Below are 21,662 nucleotides of genomic sequence, written 5' to 3'. Positions count from 1 at the left end.
TAACCATTAAGCATTAATCCAATAAGTAATTCTTTTTTTTTAAGATAGCAGTATGTAAATTTTGAAAGAGACTTGACTACTATTTCTAGTAGGATTAACATTTGTTGTCCATACTGACAAGCTGGGGAGCTGTATCAGGTGAAATATTTAACCCTTTAGCATCTAAACCAGCCAGATTTAGCTTTTCACACGTACCCTACAATGTCATTCTAAAAATAAACAATCACATCATCAAAATCTTCAAACTATGAGATAATGCATGCTGAATTCAAAACAATGTGACTGAAGCATTATATTTGACAGAGTAATTTGAATGCTTAAGGTTTAGAATATTTTTTATTCATGATACACAATGTAGATACACTCAAAACAAATCATATAATAATTATATAGGGACCGAGACTTTTGGCTATATACCATGCTTGAGAAGACCTGTTAAACCCAAGTGAAGTATTAGTTGAGGCTGTTGTTAGTGTCACATATGTGGCATGTAAAAAGCACCTTTCAAGTGTTGGGCCTCATGGAGGCAATGTGGCCGATGCCAGTGTCATGTAACTAGCACTCATGCAGGTGGCTTGTACAAAGTACCTTTTGAAATATTTGTCTTTCCTTTGAGCATTACTCACATAAGTGAAATGAAATGGCTTCATATTAAACTTGATTTGTTGGCAGCTAAGATTCCAACTTACCACTGCTCATCATCATCGTTTAACGTCCGCTTTCCATGCTAGCATGGGTTGGACAGTTTGACTGAGGACTGGTGAAACCAGATGGCTACACCAGCTCCAATCTGATTTGGCAGAGTTTCTACAGCTGGATGCCCTTCCTAACGCCAACCACTCAGAGAGTGTAGTGGGTGCTTTTTACATGCCACCGGCACGAAGGCCAGTCAGGCAGTACTGGCAATGGCCACGCTCAAAGTAGTGTATTTTACATGCCACCTGCACAAGAGCCAGTCCAGGGGCACTGGCAACGACCGGAAATATAGCATTGAGTTCTGGTTAAACCAATTCTAAAATATATATTTGTCTCTTTTTAGTTTAATCTATTTTATTATTTTTCGCACCGCTTTTAGTGTTGGACTACTTGAATGCCTTGAAAATGTTCTCACTCTTCAAGATACTCTACAAAAAGATTTAAAAAACAAGGAAAATTACATTTTCGAGTAAGTAATGTAAAAATTTTTGTTTGTTTGGTTTTTTTTACTATCAATTTTAATTAATTTAACAGTTTTACATCATCATTTTAATCGATTTATGCATTTATTCCATATTAGCATTGATTGAACAGGTTTGTTCTAGCACAGCATTTCACCATTCATTGTATTCCTTTGTTGTCTGATACACGCACAAGGAACACTACCAACTTTCTTTTTTGTGTATATCATGGATTTTGGCTGGTGTGGTTGTGTGGTAAGAAGCTTGCTTACCAACCACATGGTTCTGAGTTCAGTCTCATTGCATGGCACTTTGGGCAAGTGGATTTGGTAGACAGAAACTGAAAGAAACCCACTTTTGACTGGGAACCAGAAAATGTAACTACAATTCAGGCTGTGAGAGAGCTTCTAAGTTGTATGATGGATACACAAAAAGTATTTTTAGTTACTGGTAGTAATGTTTCAAGTGTTGCAGTAGTAGGTAAATGCCTTCCAGTTGGTAATACTACGTGACTATCTCCAGATACTGCAAGCTGGATTTGGGTTTTTTTTGTTTGCCTGTCTAGCTAAAAGGGAATCACACAGTTTTGGGTTGATATCAGCTTTCATTGCATGATATGTATTAAGAAACATAGTTAGGAAATTATCAGTCACCAGTTTAGTTGTCTGATAAAGCAAATTTTCTGCCAAGGAGTTTCAACTAGTTAGCTGTAGTAGAGAATGCAATGTGTCATGTCTTGTGCAGTCATCAAACATGAAGTATATTATTGAAATAATAGCTATTGATATACTAGTTGTCTCAGTTACCAACTATAATGTCAACATACAACTAAAAGCTAAACTGAACAACTTTATATACTGAAAAGCAGAAAATTATTGCTTGCATTTAGAATTTATCACCCCAAAGCAGATATTGACAGAACATACCTACTGAGCAATGTGCACTCTTTAAAAATACAGAATAAATAATAATTAGCTAATTATTATTTATAGCTAATTTTAATTTCTTCACTGTCAATAGCTGGAGAATTGTTATACTTTACTGGATTTTAGGAAAGGCATTCAGAATGTCAATCTTTGTTCTGAAAGAGAGAATAAAACAATACAGGGTAACCATCCAATGTGATATTAATGAATAATTGCATGGTTTGAAATACAGAAATGATATTTGTCTATCGCAAGAATATTAAAAATTCAAACTAATTATTTTAAAATTTCAGAACATTTAAAAGACATAAAGAGTTTAAAAACAAATATGATGTTGCATCAGGAGTAATGAATATATTTAAGAAATGTAAAAAACCCGAAGCTGAATTAGGATACCAAAGTATTTGTGCAAGAATACCACAGGATCTTTTAAGGTTAATAAATTATTTCTTTTTCTTTATTTATTTATTAAATTATAGACTTTCTATATTTATTGTCAGATATATTCCTTTTACTCTTTTTATATTCAATGTTGTACATTTTCAGAATGTTAGAGCAATTTTACACTTTCCTGGTCTTCTTATAGTTAACCACTCTACTTTTATAACAATAATTTCTGCCAGTACCCCATGACTGGCTCCCGTGCCCGTCGTCATCGTCGTCGTTTAACGTCCGCTATCCATGCTAGCATGGGTTGGACGATTTGACTGAGGACTGGTGAAACCAGATGGCTACACCAGGCTCCAATCTGATTTGGCAGTGTTTCTACAGCTGGATGCTCGAAAATTCTACAACGGTCCCACACAAGAGCCAGTTCTGGGGCACCAGCAACGATCTCGCTCGAAATATTTCGTGTATCGCCCGGACATGAGCAAAATCCAGGGGCACCGGCAATGATCTCACTCGAAAAACCTCATGTGTCACCCGCACAAGAACCAGTCCAGGGGCACTGGCAACGATCCCGCTCGAAAGATTTCATGTGTCGCCCGTACATGAGCCAGTCCAGGGGCACTGGCAACGATTCCGCTCGAAAGATTTCATGTGTCGCCCGCACATGAGCCAGTCCATGGGCACCGGCAACGATCTCGCTCGAAAAACCTCATGTGTCACCCGCACAAGAACCAGTCCAGGGGCACTGGCAACGATCCCGCTCGAAAATTTTCATGTGTTGCCCGCACACGAGCCAGTCCAGGAGCACTGGCAACATTCTCGCTCAAAAATCCTACGACGGCCCCGATCTCGCTCGAAACATTTCATGTGTCACCCACACGAGAGCCAGTCCAGGGGCACTGGCAACGATCTCGCTCGAAAGATTTCATGTGTCGCCCACACATGAGCCAGTCCAGGGGCACTGGCAATGATCCCACTTGGAAGATTTCATGTGTCGCCCGTACATGAGCCAGTCCAGGGGCACTGGCAACGATCTCGCTCAAAAGATTTCATGTGTCACCTGCACAAGAGCCAGCCCAGGGGCACCGGCAACGATCTCGCTCGAAAGATTTCATGTGTCGCCCGCACATGAGCCAGTCCAGGGGCACTGGCAATGATCCCGCTCGAAAGATTTCATGTGTCGCCCGCACATGAGCCAGTCCAGGGGCACTGGCAACGATCCCGCTCGAAACATTTCATGTGTCACCCGCACAAGAGCCAGTCCAGGGGCACTGGCAACGATCCCGCTCGAAAGATTTCATGTGTCGCCCGCACAAGAGCCAGTTCAGGGGCACGGCAACGATCTATTTCTATTTCACTTGCCTCAACAGGTCTTCGCAAGTGGGGTTTAGTGTCCAATTTAATTTAACTGGATTTCAATTTCACTTGCCTCAACAGGCCTACGCAGTGGAGTTTAGTGTCCAACTTAACTTGATTTGGATTTCACTTGTCTGAACAGGTCTTCGCAAGTGGAGTTTAGTGTCCAATGAAGGAAGGAAGGTACGCATAAGTGGACTGGCTGGGCCTTAGATTTAGGTCTCACTTGGCTTGCCGAGTCTTCTCGCGCACAGTATATTTCCAAAGGTCTCGGTCAGAAGTGATCGCCTCAGTGAGGCCCAATGTTCGAAGGTCGTGCCTTACCACCTCATCCCAGGTCTTCCTGGGCCTACCTCATCCACAGGTTCCCTCAACTGCTAAGGTGTGGCACTTTTTCACACAGCTATCCTCATCCATTCTCGCTACATGACCATACCAGCGCAGTTGTCTCTCTTGCACACCACAACTGATGCTTCGTAAGTTCAACTTTTCTCTCAAGGTACTGATACTCTGTGTAGTATGCACACTGACATTACACATCCATCGGAGCATACTGGCTTCATTCCTTGCGAGCCTACGCATGTCCTCAGCAGTCACGGCCCATGTTTCACTGCCATGAAGCATGGCTGTTCGTACACATGCGTCATACAATCTGCCTTTTACTCTGAGAGAGAGACCCTTTGTCACCAGCAGAGGTAAGAGCTCTCTGAACTTTGCCCAGGCTATTCTAATTCTAGCGGCTATGCTTTCAGCGCACCCACCTCCACTGCTAATTTGGTCACCAAGATAGCGGAAGCTATCAACCACTTCTAGTTTTTCTCCCTGGAATGTGGCAGAAGTTGTTTTCTGCACATTCCCAGTATTTATAGCTCCAGAACATCTGCTGCAAACAAAAACTAACTTCCTAGTTAACCTTCCTTTGATATTGCTGCACCTCTTATGTGTCCATAGCTTGCACTGGGTGCATCTTATAGAGTTACTTCCCACTCCTTTTCTACAGATCGAGCAGGGCCATCTACCCGAAGGGGTTTGTGTTTTGTCTGCCCTCCTACTTATGAGGACTTTGGTTTTAGCTAGGTTGACTCTAAGGCCCTTCGATTCTAGTCCTTGCTTCCATACCTGAAACTTCTCTAATTGTGATAGTGACTCAGCAATTAGTGCAAGGTCATCAGCATAGAGGAGCTCCCAGGGGCATCCTGTCTTGAATTCCTCTGTTATAGCCTGGAGAACTATGATAAATAGGAGGGGACTGAGGACAGAACCTTGGTGGACCCCTACCTCCACCCGGAATTCTTCACTGTACTCTCTGCCAACCCTCACCTTACTGACAGAGTTTCTGTACATGGCTCGCACAGCTCTCACTAACCATTCTTCTATCCCTAGTTTCCTCATTGACCACCAAATGAGAGATCGGGGGACCCTGTCAAAGGCTTTCTCCATATCAACGAAAGCCAGGAACAGAGGTTTATCCTTGGCTAGGTATTTCTCTTGAAGCTGTCTTACCAGAAATATAGCATCAGTGGTGCTTTTCCCAGGCACGAACCCAAACTGCATCTCATCTAAACTGACTCGCTCCCTAAGCAGTTAAGCTATGACCCTCTCCGTGACTTTCATTACCTGATCTAAAAGCTTGATACCTCTGTAATTATTTGTATCTAAAGCGTCACCTTTACCTTTGTAGCAGTTGACTATGGTGCTGCTACACCAGTCATTGGGTATGACTCCTTCGTGTATCACCTGGTTCGTAATACGGGTGACTAGGCTATAGCCGACACTGTCAGATATTTTGAGCATCTCTGCAGTGATTCCTGATGGGCCGGGGGCTTTCCTTGTCTTCATACTCTTAATTGCTTTATCTACCATGGTACTATCAACTCGGATAGCTGGTCTCTCTGTTGGGTCGACATACGGCAGACTCTCTTTCTCCCATTCATTCTCTTTATTTAGCAATCTATCGTAGTGGCATCTCCAGACCTCTTTCTTTGCAGCCTCATTTAGAGCAAGCGTACCATCATCCATGCGAACACATTTCTCTCCTACTACATCACTATTCTCTCTCCTACACTGTCTTGCGACATGAAATACCTCAAGTCTTTGGTCCTCACGGCGCAGAACATTGGCAAATCTTTTCTTATCTGCCTCCCCTCTGGCTAAATAAACCTGTCGCCTAGCTTCCCTTCTGGCAGATTGGTACAATTCCCTGCTACCACCGTTCTTCCAGTCCTTTCAAGCCTGTTTCTTTTGTCTAATAGCCCTGTCTACCTCCTTGTTCCACCACCACGTTATTTTGGGTCGAGAAGGGACCTTGCACCAACCACAGATCTCGTCGGTGGCCCTCAGCAGGTTGTCCTGTAGAAACGTCTAGTTGTCCTCTACATTGTGTGAAGCTACATCCCCCTATATTTCGTCGAAGGCTTCGAATAATAAGTCTCTAAATCTCTGTCCATTCGCAGGATCTTTGAGCTTCCATACCCTTCTCCTCCAAGCTGGTCGTCTTCTGGGCATCCACTTAGCTCTGATCCTAAAGTCACTAACTACTAGTCTATGTTGTGGGGTACAATCTTCGCCTGGGAATGTTTTGGCTTTTCTGAGCAGCCGTCTTTCTCTTTTCCTGGCGAGGATGTAGTCAATTTGGCTTGTGTGCCTGCCAGAACATTAGGTGACTAGGTGACTGGCAGGTTTCCTGAAGTTAGTATTGCAGACCATAAGGTCATTTGCATCACAGAACTCCAGCAGCCTGGTTCCCTCCTCATTGCGGGGACCAAAACCATAGCCTCCATGTATGCCATAGAAGCCCCCTGAATGTTGTTGACATGTAAAAAGTATTATCTGAATGTGATTGATGTCAGGGCCACCTGATTGGCTCCTGTGCCATTAACATGTAGAAAGAACTATCCAAACATGATTGATACCAGACCCACCTCACTGGCTCCTGTGCCAGTGGCACGTAAAAGGCACCCACAACACTCTCAGAGTGGTTGGCGTCAGGAAGGGCATCCATCTGTAGAAACATTGCTAGATCAGATTGGAGTGTGGTGCAGCTGCTGGCTCTCCAGACCTCAGTCAAACCATCCAACCCATGCCAGCATGGAAAACAGATGTTAAACGATGATGATGATACTGCATCTCCATTATGATTAACTGGTTTATCTTAAATATCACTCCAGAACTTTCTACCTTCCCCTGGTCTGTAAATTGGTTCGGTAGATGGTGAGAAGGAAATCAACAATGGGGCTTTGCATTCCTGTGTGATCAAGGGACAAAAGACAGAAAGAAAAAGGAAAAAATATAAAAGTATACAAAAAAAATAAAGGGCAATCAGTGAGAGCACTGACGTTGGCCTTGGAAAGAACCAATTCACTTTGTCTTTGATTACTGATAGAAAAATAATAAGATATGTATTTATACTGACGTTTACATCATTGAACTTTTGAATTTTTGGATTTTATTATTATTACTAGCAAGTAATAATAATAAAACCAATTGCATCGACCCCAATGTTCAATTGGTACTTATTTTATCAACCCAGAAAGAATGAAAAGTAAAGTCAACCTTGGCAAAAACTGAACTCAAAACATATAGTCAGACAAAATGCCGCTGAGCATTCTGCCAGATTGCTGCCTTAGTAATAATGATAGTAATAATTAATTTCCAATATTTGCCGTACATAGTGTGAAGATCTTGTTTTACTTCTCCTTTCATTACACAATTTGTTCAAGCAATACCAAATGAGATTTTCTTTGAGGTATCATAAAAAAAACAGTGATTACCTTTGTGCCCACTATTAGAAATATTTAATAGTGAGTTTCTATTGCCATTACCAGAGTTTCACTTGAGTGGTTGGTAGTATACTGGAAACTAAAATTTATTGGTCTTTTCGTTGTTGCAAGTTTGTTTGTTGTTTTGGGTTTTTTTGGGGGGAGGAGTTTCTTTGTTTTGTCTTTCCAGTTCTTCTGTGCATTCAGAAGAACTGGAAAGAGAACTAACCCTCTCCACTCAAAATCGCTTGACTTGTCCCTAAATTAGAAATGATTATTGTTGTAGACTGATTTAGAAAGTTTAAAGGGTTTTTTTCTTCTTTGTCATTAAATTTTATGAATTTAAATTATGATTTTAATATTATTGCACGCAATCTTCAAGCAAATTCATCTGTTCCTTCCATACAGGAAATCCTTCAAGAAAATGAGTACATCCCCCGAGGCCTTCCATGTGCTACGTACCGGTTTTACTATTTCTCATGCAGTTTTATGCATTTGTCATTACATATTGGGTGTCGGTGATCGACATCTAAGTAATTTGATGATACATCAAGGTACCGGACAAATGATCGGAATTGATTTTGGCCATGCTTTTGGTTCAGCAACACAAGTAAGCTAAGAAATTTTGGTTTTTTTCTACCAATTTTATTTTCTAGAAGTATTTGAAAACCTGGCTGACTCATACTTTTAATGCTTACAGCATAAAAAGAAATAGTGTACAACCGTAAGAGACTGTAAATGAGTGTAGAATAAGAGATATTGATAGATTAAAGAATAATCCTTTATAATTTTATTTGCAACAATTCTTTTTACAATTAAAAGAAATTAAGGAAAGAAGATGAAGAAAATAAACTGGAATAACAACAGAAATCTTACTTGAAGCAAGATAAAGAGTAGAATGACTGAAATGCTGCATAAATAAGCTGGAATGACAGCAAAAGACTGTTTAAAACAAGTAACAAATGGACTGAAGTTCTTATTGATGAAGTAAATAGGACTATAGTTTGATATATAAAGATTATAAATCTGAATTTACGTACTGTTGTAGTTATAATATGGTATATATAGTTATATTATTATGGTATTTCTTTAGTTACAAAGCTAGTAATTGAATGAGTTAACTGTGAGTGTATGTCAAGTTGGGATTCAAAAGACAATACACTGGAATGATTTCATGTTTCCTTCTTCATAATGTGAGATTTATTTGAATCTAACACTACACATTTAGTAGTAACCCCCACAATTGCACTGTTGAGCTGTACTTCTAGGAATTAATTATTTAAATTCAGCTGGACCAAACCACTGAGAGTTAAGTGCCTACATTAGAAACACACCACAATGCTACTCAGCTTGTTCAGACTCTCTAACTACTTCTTTTTACCAGGTAGAGTAGGTCAGAGCAAACAAGTGCAATAATATAGCTTACCCAAAGTGGGAACCATAATTACTATATCACAAAGCAGTAGAGTGGCATAAGTGGTAAAGTTTCAGACTGAAATCGGTTTCGTTTTTCACTATTTTTGTGATCTCTATTATAAATACCAGTAATATTTTGGAATCAGCTCTTCCAATTATGCATAGTCTATCCAAAAAGAAATTGAGCTTTAAAACAGGTAGCCAGTCAGTTGGTATAGCATGCTTGTGAGAGTAACCCTGTGTTTCGGTGACTTTGGCCATTGGTCTAATAATAGCCACATCATGTCATGTCAAATAGTCATCAATCTGCACATCTCTGAGTGATGGTATATTTAGTGCACTTAGTGAATTGTCTCAGATTGAACAATGAAGGATTTGGAAATGCATTATGTTTATGCAAAATTCTGTTTTAAAATCAAGAAAAACTTTTATGGTGACTTTTCTAAAATTGCAACAGTTTTTTATGAGAATTGTTTGAGCCATGGCCCTAAATGTCACAAGTGATAACAATGTTCCAAATCTGGATAACTTTTGATGATGATGGATGACAATTACATTGTGAAAATATGAAAAATCTCTCTAATATCCACGAAGTTCCTGAAGAAGTAGGCATATGTAAAAGTTCATGTCACATCATTTTTAAACAAAAGAAAAATGATTCTGCATTGTGTTGCCACAAAATTTGCACCGCATCTGCTGACAACCAAACAAAAAAAAAAAGAGAAACAAGTTTCAGTTAGTCAGCTATTTAAAACTGTTCAAATGCTTGTGTAAATTTTACTGAATCCTGTCATAACAAGTGATAAAACTTGGTTGTACAACTACAACATTGTAACAACAAAGGCAGTTTCTGCAGTGAATTCAACCATCTTCATCTAGACAAAAACAAACATGTCAGAGTTGTTCAAATGTGAAGGTGATGTTGACTGTCCTTTTTTGGTTGCAAAAGCATCGTTCATCATGAGTTTGTTTGTGTTCAAACATCGGATAAAGTGTTAGAGGCTGTGTAAGGTGTCCTAAAAAGAGGATTAACAAAACTTGGGATATCACACCGTGACAACAATCTTGCTCACTTATCACTCCTTGTCCATGATGTTTTGACAAAGCATGAGGTGACTCTTGTCCTCCAGCCATCTTAGCTACTCTACTTTATTACTACTGAGTTGTTTTGGATTTTTTTCTCTTTTCAAAGTTGAAATCCATCCTGAAAAGTTACTGATTTTAGATGATAAAAGAGATCAAAGAAAATTTACTAAGTGAACTGTGCACTACTTCTGGAAATACATTCCAAGATGCAATCCAAACTGGAAAAAACATCAGGAGTCGAGAGACAAGTGCCCTTTTCCTTCCCCTTGACATAGTGATAGCTGTCCCAAAACCAAGCCTTATACTTTTTCTCTAAGACTTTCAAGCTTAGGACAAATGTAAGAAATAATTAGTGGCAAAATATCTGCTTGTGATCTCTAGACTTGTAGCCTCATAATGCAAACACTTTAAATATATTATGATGTTAGTTAAAAGGACAAATGATAGTTTTTACACAATAACCACAACATAACTCAGCAACTGACCCGGTTAGGCATTGGACCTGCAACATGTCTCTTTATTATTTGAATTTATGCTTTTCTGTTTCTTTTGCGATATTTTCATGTCTTTCAGTTTGTTGATTAAATTTCTATTTACCAAAAATTATGTTTGTATTTACCAAACTTCTGCTTGTTTCTTGTATTTAATTTTATTGATATTTTCTCCATTTCCTTATAGTATTTACCAATTCCAGAGTTAATGCCATTCCGTCTTACTCGTCAACTGCAAAATGTCTGCTTGCCTCATGGCACTAAAGGTACATTTGAAAGAACTATGGCGCACTGCTTGGAATCACTTCGATCTGATAAAGACCTACTTACTCATACACTGGAGATCTTTGTTAGGGAGCCCTCTCTTGATTGGCTGGTGAGAAAATCTTAATTTCTTTGAAATATTTTAAAATATTTAGGACTTATTTTATAAAGAATCAATAGTTAGCAGAAGGGAAGGGAGAAATGGAAGATTAACTGGAAGAAAATTAAGTAGACAATAGAAGATAGAGTTAAAAGTGGAAGAATTACAATAAAGGATTAAGGTATCTCTTTTACAGCAATAAGTGATTGATTTCTTTAAAGTTAGCAAAAGGTTTATCTTAGTAGAAGTGAATATATGGACTGGTGAAGTTACTTTAGTATATTAGTGATACCTGTTCTATTGACAAGTAACAGAAGGGCAAAACTTCTTTTTATTTGCACCCCTCCTCTTTACATGTCCCTATCATCATTCACTTGTCTATCTTCCATCATCCATGCCACTGTCATTCATGTTTTTATCATTCTTGCCTTTATCGCTCATGCTTCTAGAGCTCATGCCCCTATTGCTCATTTCTCAATCACTCTCTTCTCACTCTCACTGTGCTACTGATATGACTAAGGATAGCACTGGACCTCTTCAGTTCACCATAAACTACTTTCAGTCTAACTAGGGATACCACAAGACCCTCTTTCCAACACTCCACCCCACCCTTTCTTAGCTTTATCACCCTAGCTCTCTCACCGTCTTCAGACATATACATACAGGACCTTATTAGATTTACACATACCCCTTACACTCTACCTATATTGCCTTCAATCATTTGGTATTGGCATCCATCATTCATCCTCACCATTTATCCATCTCCTGCTAGCAATCACTCTCTCACTGCTATCCTCTCTAGTGCTGATGCCCTAATAAAATGCATCCATCACATTCTGTTAAATGAAGGATTGAGGAGACCCATCTTATCAGATTAAACCAAAGATGAAAATTGGAGTGAGATGTGATCCTTCAACTCATCTATAAGAGCAGCAGCAATGACTCATCCTACTTATACCAAAAGGAAAAGTTGATGTAAAACAACGTTGGTGGTGGTGCATTTAGTTTCTTGTTGCATCTCATGTCCTTACTAGTGCAATCATCTGATACTCCTAATTTGTTACCACTCTCTCAGCTCATATGTACTGTCTTTCATACATTTTGAAATTATAAATCTTTTTGGAGACACTCTAGTGGAGTGAGGGCTCTTTAGCCGCACAGGATGCAGTACACTCTATGGTGGTTGGCAAACAAACAGATGCAATGCAAATCCATCAGCTCTAGAGGACCCTTTAGTCTTGTGAAAAACATAACTTTTCTAGTATTGGTGCCTCAATTAAATGCACCCAGTACAATTAGTAAAGCAGTTGGTATTAAAAAGAGCATCCAGCCATAGAAACTGTAGCAAGGCACAAGAAGCCAGCGCCATTTTGTACGAGATCTCGCCAATAGCCATTACCATTTCTGAGACAGGAGTGAGATCTCGCCTGCAACCATTTGCCATGCACGAGATGACAGCAAGACTCTCGTCGGCAACGACTATTTAAGCAGGAGAATTAAGACATTCTCTCTCTTTCTTCCTTCTTGTTTACACTGAGAAACACTGCAAAGTTGGCAGCTCACAGTGGACTCTTATCCCGCTCTAACTTCACCTGTTATCTCCAGAGGTAATGAACCTCATGTGAACGGAGCTATAGCGAACCACGCGCTGCCATAAAGACGGTCACTGGGAACAAGTCACATGAACAAGAACTAAAAATAAACAACTATTGAATTGCACTCCGCTTGTAAACTTCTTCGTGTTCCAGATCCTTAAGACTATAAAAATACTTATAATGGGAGAAGGAGATACTCCACAGGTATCACAAGCCTTCAATTCCATTATAAAACCATGCCAAAATGGAACACACAAGTGAGACACAATCCACTAACTGATCCAGTAGAGCTGTAACTCCAAATAGGAAGACGCTCAGAGGGTGATGATCCATCCAACCCATGCTGACATATGGAAAGCAGACATAATGATGATGATGATTTTATGATATACTGATACTTACATCTTTTTGTTTTTTATTTTTCTTAGAAAAATGCTCAAACCAATATGCACAGAAAAGCACAAGATTTCAGTAAGTGAAATTCATGTTTTCTTGTTTTTTTTTCTTTTTATTTGCATTTCACTATTATGACTATAAAAGTCAAAATATTAAATGCTATATTTACTTGTGAATAAGTCTCTCTCCCAGTTTAGTGTTAAAACTTGGTTCAACATTTTCCCCTTCACATCCCAGTTTATTAATTTAAAATCAAAAAAGCACCTATGTTGGTACCACATTAAAAGCACCCATGCTGGTACCACATAAAAAGGTACCCAGTACACTATAAAGTGGATGGCATTAGGAAGGGCATCCAGCCATAGAAACCTTTCCAAAACACAATCTCGGAGTGGTTGGTGTTAGGAAGGGCATCCAGCTGTAGAAACTCTGCCAGATCAGATTGGAGCCTGGTGTAGCCATCTGGTTCACCAGTCCTCAGTCAAATCGTCCAACCCATGCTAGCATGGAAAGCGGACGTTAAACGATGATGATGATGAATTTAATACAGAATGCAACATATACGCTATATTTTTGTGTATATATTGAGAAAGATAATTCATGTCAGTTATTATAAACTAGGATGTTTTTGTTTTGTTTCTTTTTGCAAATTTCTGTTTGTTATTGTTGAAGTTATTTTACATCCATTTATCCATGCTTGCCTGGGTTTGATAACATTTATTGGTACAGTTCTTGTTACAACTGAATGATTTTGCTGCTACAAAACCATTCAACGATGAAGTAGGAAGCAAACTGGCATGTAATACAGTGACTGGTAGGGTTTAATCTTGTACTTATGTTGTAGGTTGTCCAATACTTTATCCTCATAACCATTGTGCATGTAGATTTTTAAAAAAAAATATTACACTTGGTTATTCTCTATATAGATTCAGACATGTCTGTATGGCTAAGAAGCTAGCTTTGCAACGATATGGTTTCAACTTCTATCCAACTGCATAGAACCATTGGCAAATGTCTTCTGCTGTAGTCCCTGGCCAACCAATGCTCGTGAGTGACCTGGTAAACAGAAACTGTGTTGAAGCTCATCATATATATATATATATATAGTGTTTGTGTCTATATTTGTCATACACATCCACCACCACCTGACAACCAGTGTTGGTTTGTTTACACCCCCTTAACTTAGCAGTTTAGCAAAAGAGATCAATAAAATAAGTACCTGGTTTTATAAATAACAAACCTCCCTGCGGTTGATTTGTTTGATGAAAATTGTTAAAGGTGGTGCCCTTACATGGCTATAGTCAAATGACTGAAACAAGTAAAAGATAAAAGAAAAACGACCGGGGGAAGGAAAATTCTTACTGATTAAGGATGAAATTTTAAGAGGAATTTCAGAAATTTTACAACACATAATTAAAATAGCTTCCATTTAGTTATGTTTTTTACAACTTTGATATACCAGTTGCTTGCAAAATGGTAATTTTTTTTTTCTTACCATGCATCTTTCAGGTGAAGAGGAAGACCTTTCTTGGTATCCAAAGGAGAAAATTGATTTTGTTAAACGCAAGTTAGATGGAGACCATCCTGCTTACATTACCAGGTAATGTCACATTATATTCAACATTTTCACCTTCATTAAGATTTTTTAATACTAACTCATCTTAAACTGCCTCTAGTTCTTTGCCACAGAAACTTCTGTTTTATAATAATATATCTAATTAAAACCATACCATAATTTTTTGTGAAACCGTTTTCTTATCAGCAAAACAGTTAAAAGTTCATTATCTTATTAAATCCCTTTCAATAATTACTCTTTTAAATTAATTGAACATATTGGCAGTGTATTTCATTAGAAATGCGGTCGTGAAATGGTTAGCATTAATTCTATTTAATTGGTTATACACTGTTCTCCAAGCTTACAAAAAAAAGGAGGAAAATTCTGTTTAAATAAACATTCCTTCAGTTTTTTCTTTCATTGTTTCTTCTCTAGTTCTTTGTTCTGCTTACCTTTCTCCTCCTTCATATTGGTTTCAAAGGCTCAAAGCCAGCAATTTCAAGGGAGAGGTTAAATTAATTATATTGACCCTAGTGTCCATCATCATCATCATCCAGTGTTTTAAATCCAGGTTTTGCCCCTGTTAACAGGGGTGCCGGATCTATCTCAATGCCATAACAACTGAGGCAGGCAGATGCAGCCCACATCAACCTTTGGGCTGGCTGGTGCCTATTCTCCTTTGCCATCATGAGGCTTTTTTGGAGCAGGGTTTTTCTACAGGGAGCATGCCCTTACTTACCTCCAACCTCAGTTTCTAGACATGAGTGGCCCCGAGACCAAGGCCTCTACCACGATTTTTAAGAAATGTGGTGGAAAACTAGCTCAGGAAGGCAGGAACACTACACCCTGAGACCCCTTTCTACAATTGGTATTGATTTTATTGACCTCAGCAGAATTTGAGCTCAGAACATAAACATGGATGAAATGCCGCTAAGAATTTTGCCCAGTGTGCTAATGATTCTGCCAGCTTGACACCTTCCTCCTCCTTAATATTAACAGTGTTGCCTTCTTACATAAACACAAAGCCACAAAAGTATCAATGACGGAATTGTTAGTATAGTTTCCCCTTTGAAACATTACAGTTTTTCTCAATATCCTAATTACTCTTTCTTTCATGGTAACAAATATCATTGTGTCTTCTAGAAGTATTTTGAATCAAGATGCATTTACATAGTTTAGTCTTAGCAAACTGTTCTTTTAGTTCATGTTTGTTTTATAGAGAGTGGAGGCGCAATGGCCCAGTGGTTAGGGCAGCGGACTCGTGGTCATAAGATCGCGGTTTCGATTCCCAGACCGGGCGTTGTGAGTGTTTATTGAGTGAAAACACCTAAAAGCTCCACGAGGCTCCAGCAGGGGATGATGGCGAACCCTGCTGTACTCTTTCACCACAACTTTCTCTCACTCTTACTTCCTGTTTCTGTTGTGCCTGTAATTCAAAGGGTCAGCCTTGTCACACTGTGTCACGCTGAATATCCCTGAGAACTACGTTAAGGGTACACGTGTCTGTGGAGTGCTCAGCCATTTGTACGTTAATTTCAAGAGCAGGCTGTTCCGTTGATCGGATCGACTGGAACCCTCGACGTCGTAAGCGACGGAGTGCCAACAAGTTTTATAGAGAGCACATTATCTTAACAGTGAATTAAGGCAAAATTAACGAGAAACCTCTGTAAGATCACTTGACCTGCTAGAAATAACAGCCAAATCTCCTCCAATGTTGTCTAACATTACCCTTAAAAAGATGGAGTTGTCATAGCTGAAGTACCTGAGATCAAATTTCTGCTCAGTCAGAGTAAAAGCTGAATAAATGTAAGCTGTTGAACTCTAAGTTATGTTTAGTTTATATCTTATCAGAGATGTTAAACTATAGTTTAGTAATATTAAGAAAGTCATCTCACAGTTGAGCATTAGTGACCATGCTACTTCCCAACTTTAATTCATTTAACAAATTAGCAACAGGGCTTACAGTTAAATCATCTATCCACACATCTTCTCTGTCCATTATTCTTATGAGGGTCATGAGGGGATGGGGTAAAATCCTCAGAAATCTCCTTCATAGGATACTATCAGAAGCAACTATCATTAAATTTTCCACCTGGATTCCCAAGCATAACCTACTGAGACTATGGATATTATCCAACTATCTCATTCTTGGTCTACCCCTATGTCCCCTATGAGTTGGCTCAGTTTGAAGAATCTATCTTGCGATTCTTCCCTGCAACATTTTAATTGCATGTCCTTAATACCAGAGCTGTAACCTTTCAATGCAGAGAAGTTAAATCATTTAGCTAATTAATAGGCGCAGGAGTGGCTGTGTGGTAAGTAGCTTGCTTACCAACCACATGGTTCTGGGTTCAGTCCCACTGCGTGGCACTTTGGGCAAGTGTCTTCTACTATAGCCTCGTGAGTGGATTTGGTAGGCGGAAACTGAAAGAAGCCCGTCGTATATATGTATGTATATATATGTGTGTTTGTGTGTCTGTGTTTGTCCCCACCAACATCGCTTGACAACCGATGCTGGTGTGTTTATGTCCCAAAGCCTTGTGAGTGGATTTGGTAGGCGGAAACTGAAAGAAGCCCGTCGTATATATGTATGTATATATATGTGTGTTTGTGTGTCTGTGTTTGTCCCCACCAACATCGCTTGACAACCGATGCTGGTGTGTTTATGTCCCCGTCACTTAGCAGTTCGGTGAAAGAGACCGATAGAATAAGTACTAGTTGCAAAGAATACGTCCTGGGGTCGATTTGCTTGACTAAAGGTGGTGCTCCAGCATGGCCGCAGTCAAATGACTGAAACAAGTAAAAGAGTAAATTAAATTTTAACAATTTCAGCTCCAGGTGTGTGGTTGAAAAATTTTCAAGACTTTTTTTGTTTTACATTTGAAGGAGTGAAAAGGAGTTAATATATAAAAATAACTTTTCTTTCTTTTATTTAAAGCGATGAATTGAGTCTGAATTCATATGTGAAAAGATTTGATGCTTTGAAAGCTGTCACTTCGATTGTTCTGGGTGCCGAAGGCAATGTTCGATCTACACTTCCGCAAAAACATCTTACTGTCGAGCAACAAATTACAGCACTCATTGATTTGGCTACAGACCCAAATATTTTGATCAGAACATTTGAAGGCTGGAATCCTTTGATTTAAATCTAAATCATACTATTTTTTATCTTCATTTGTTGAATCACTTTGTTACATTTTTATTTTTTTAAATTTAATTCAAAACATCTTTTCTTAAAATCACCTAAAATATTACACTGTATTTTTAAATGTATGTGAGAAATTGAAATAAAGGAAATGTTTATAAAACAATTATTTTTTGAAGTTCACTTCCCAACTACATGGTTTTGGGTTTAGTCCCAGTGCATGGGACTAAGTGATTTTAGTAGCTAGAAACTGAAAGAAGCCCATCGTATATGTGTGTGTTTGTGTCCCTTTGTCTAGACATCATGTGAGAGTTATAAATGAGCATTGCTGCCATACAAATAGTGTTTTTCATTTTCAATCATCTATGAAAACATATCCTGAGATGGAGAGATATTACCTTGCTTGAAAACAGGTGGGGTTTGAGGATAGGAGGGGTAATTGGCTGTAGAAAATATGCCTTAAAAAATGAATATTAGGATGGTGCCAGTTGACTCGTAAAGGACACCTACTAGACTCTGTAGAGTGGTTGGCGTTAGGAATAGCATCCAACTGTAGAAACCAAGCCAAAACAAACTGGAGCCTGGTGCAGCTCTCTGGCTTACCAGTTCCAGTCAAACTGAATAACCCATGCCATGGAAAACAGATGCTAGATGGTGATGGTGGCAGTGGCTTACATTGTTAGGATGCCATACAAATCAGAATGAAATGTTAAACATCATCATCATCATCATCGTTTAACGTCCGCCTTCCATGCTAGCATGAGTTGGACGGTTTGACTGAGGACTGGTGGACCAGGAGGCTACACCAGGCTCCAGTCTGATTTGGCAGAGTTTCTACAGCTGGATGCCCTTCCTAACGCCAACCACTCAGAGAGTGTAGTGGGTGCTTGTATGTGTCACCCGCACGAAGGCCAGTCAGGCGGTACTGGCAACGGCCACGTTCAAAATGGTGTATTTTATGTGCCACCCGCACAAGAGCCAGTCCAGGGGCACTGGCAACGATCTCGCTCGAAAATCCTTAATAAACTATCTTGAGTATTTATGCTGTTATATTTTCTTTTGAATAAGATTTCTTATGTAAATGTAAATCAAGGATTTCCAAAGCAATTTCAGATCAATGAATTCATCCTAAGTACTCCATACACTACCTAATAAAATATTATTCAGAAGAAATATTATTTAGACTGATACCTGAGGGTCATATCAAGTGACTTCTAGCAGCAGAAGCTTGAACTACAACAGGTTTGTCCCGCAGGATGTTTCCAATTACTTTTGGGTACCCCTTCATACGTTCAACATCAGCAGAAGTTTAACTTAAAACCATACAGAATGATTAAGCAAATAATTAATTAGTTATATAGCTAACCAGTTAAGAAATAATAATAAACAAGTAAAATTGGACCAGTGCTTGTTTTTATTATTGCAAACGAAATACAGAAACAAAATTTTTTATTTTATTTTATTTATATTATATTGGCACAGGCATGGCTGTGTGATAAGAAGCTTGCTTCCCAGCCACATGATTCTGGGTTCAGTCCCACTGCATGGCACCTTGGGCTAGTGCCTTCTACTATTGTCTCGGGCTGACCAAAGCCTTGTAAGTGGATTTGGTAGACAGAAACTGAAAGAAGCTGTGTGTATTTACGATGTTGGTGCATTTACGTTTCTGTAACTTGGTGGTTCGGCAAAAGAGACTGATAGCATAAGTACTAGGCTTACAAAGAATAAGTCTTGGGGTCAATTTCTTCAACTGATAAAAAGCCTTTAAGGTAGTGCTCCAGCATAAGAGGCCTTGGATAGAAAGCACCGTTTTCTTCTAGGATTTTTTTTCCTGTTTTCTCGTTAATATTTACATCCCTCTTTGATACACATTAGTTAAAAGTATGCATACGCACAGGCTTGACTGTATGGTAAGAAGCTTGCTTCCTAACCACGATAGAATAAGTACTAGGCTTACAAAGAATAAGTCCTGGGGCCAATTTCAGTCAAATGACTGAAACAAGTAAAAGAATAAAAAAGATACACACACAAATATGCCTGTGTGTATCTATACAATGCTCTTCATCACAGACCATACTACAGACTCTGCATCAGTATTTCTCACAGAACAGGGTTCATGAAAGTTGCACAAGGGAATGTCTCAACACATCTTCACCGTTATCTCTCCTACGACCACCTTCTTTATCTTACTCTTCTGACTCTCCTTCCTTTTCCAACCAGAGTGTCCATGTATCTACTCTACAGCAAGACACCTAAATCTATCCCTCTGTACTTTTAATCTCTCAACTGGCACAAAGCTACTCACTCTCAATATTACTGTCCCAGCTCTCAGTTGAGGAGCTTTTGTCTTACAAAGTACTTGATGATCCTGTCAGTACCTGTGTCATGTAAAAAGCACCCAGTACATTCTGGAAAGTGGTTAATGTTAGGAAGGGCATCCAGCCATAGAAACCATGCCAAAACAGACAACAGAACATGGTGTGGCTCCTGGCCTTGCCACTTCCTACCAAACCGTCCAACCCATGCCAGCATGGAAAATAGATGTTAAATTATGATGATGAGGTGGTGGAAATGGTATGTTTTGGTTCAACCATAAAAATACCTGCATAGCATTCAGCAATGAGTTCTGTGCATTCTTTGGGACCATCAGTAATCTGGCTTGTGTGGGGATTGCGAAGAGGGCTAACTGGAGAGTCTCTACCTTGAATGTACATATTTCCAGAAAACCTTACTGTCAGGGTTGGTTGCTATGCGCTGTTCAAATTCAAGTACTGCCCTTTTTATCACCTGCTTGAGATGGTTGAATGATCAGTACTTTCAGAGAAGTAGGTATTGTTAAGGTAAGGGTTAATTGTACAACTCTAAAATGGAACAAAGACTGGCAAGCAAATGAGGGTAAATACTTACCTAGACGGTGAAGGGCTTGTTCCTTTGATCTTGAACACCCACAAGCAAGATGGATGTATGATCCCAAATACTCTAGTATATTTAGTATTGATGTGAGTTAGCTAAAAACAAATAACTCAGAATTCAAATCCAATCATAGATGACTTTGCTTTTTAACTCTTATTGACTGATTTTTGTCAGTCATTTTATTTTGAGATGCAACGAACAAATTGAATGTTGATTTGTCATCATATAAAATCACTGAATAGTGCCTTGTTTCATTTAATAAGATTCTTAACTCTTCCTCTGTGTGTATGTGTGTGTTTTATCTACACTAAACTTACCCAACAAAATGGTAAACATTAGGGAACTGAAGTGTAGCAATTGTGAATTTTCAATTGCTTTTAAATCACATTTATTGCAGAAGTAGAAAGGTATAAAAAAAGGAGGTACAGTAAATAGGAAATAGTGATACAATACCATTTTATTAGTTGCTATCATCATCATCATCATCATCATCGTCGTCGTTTAACATCCGCTTTCCATGCTAGCATGGGTTGGACGATTTGACTGAGGACTGGTGGACCAGGAGGCGACACCAGGCTCCAATCTGATTTGGCAGAGTTTCTACAGCTGGATGCCCTTCCTAACGTCAATCATATATACAGTAAGTAATTTTGAGGGGAAAGCATGTTAATACATTTAAAACTATCATTATAAAAGATTTAAAAGATTTAAACAAAGCATTTAAATGCATTTTGAAAATATCAAAATAAACATTTAAGATGCATTTTCAAAATTAAAAAAGAATACAACATAAATCATATACCACTAGTGTTAGATAGCAAGTACATGCTTATTATAAATTTTAGAGTGCTGTAAGCTTGAGGTTTTCCCTTATTCCGGATGCCATGTATTATTTCAAACAAGTACTGTAGCTAAAAAGTAGGTTTCATTTTGCCAAATAAAGTTAACTTATATGTAGACTAGCATCCAAACCAGGGAAGATATTTCTTGTATGCCATCTATTTAACAGCATAGACATTGGTGATAACTGATCTACTTTCATTTCTTAGTATCATAATATTATAATTTGGACAAGACTATACAGCTAAGTGGATGAGACATTAGACGACTAGTT

At 38.8% G+C, this 21,662-nt stretch overlaps 1 protein-coding gene across 2 annotated transcripts in view; it reads left to right on the top strand.

Moving 5' to 3' along the window:
- The window catches only part of LOC106874950 (DNA-dependent protein kinase catalytic subunit), a 187,811-nt gene extending 170,010 nt beyond the window's left edge, over positions 1–17,801 (top strand). For both annotated transcript variants that reach the window (XM_089352834.1, XM_089352835.1), the window contains exons 89-95: positions 1,076–1,165; positions 2,377–2,517; positions 7,996–8,197; positions 10,768–10,956; positions 12,968–13,010; positions 14,445–14,535; positions 17,429–17,801. In XM_089352834.1, the coding sequence (XP_089208960.1) occupies positions 1,076–1,165; positions 2,377–2,517; positions 7,996–8,197; positions 10,768–10,956; positions 12,968–13,010; positions 14,445–14,535; positions 17,429–17,636 (964 nt within the window). In that variant the 3' untranslated portion in view covers positions 17,637–17,801. The remainder of the gene's footprint in view (positions 1–1,075; positions 1,166–2,376; positions 2,518–7,995; positions 8,198–10,767; positions 10,957–12,967; positions 13,011–14,444; positions 14,536–17,428) is intronic.
- The last annotated feature ends 3,861 nt before the right edge of the window (positions 17,802–21,662 follow it).

This window comes from Octopus bimaculoides, chromosome 5, assembly GCF_046866305.1.
Source record: "Octopus bimaculoides isolate indiv1 chromosome 5, ASM4686630v1, whole genome shotgun sequence".
Classification (NCBI taxonomy): Eukaryota; Metazoa; Mollusca; class Cephalopoda; order Octopoda; family Octopodidae; genus Octopus; species Octopus bimaculoides.
Note: the sequence above shows the minus strand (reverse complement) of the source record. Positions and strands in the feature narration are given on the sequence as shown.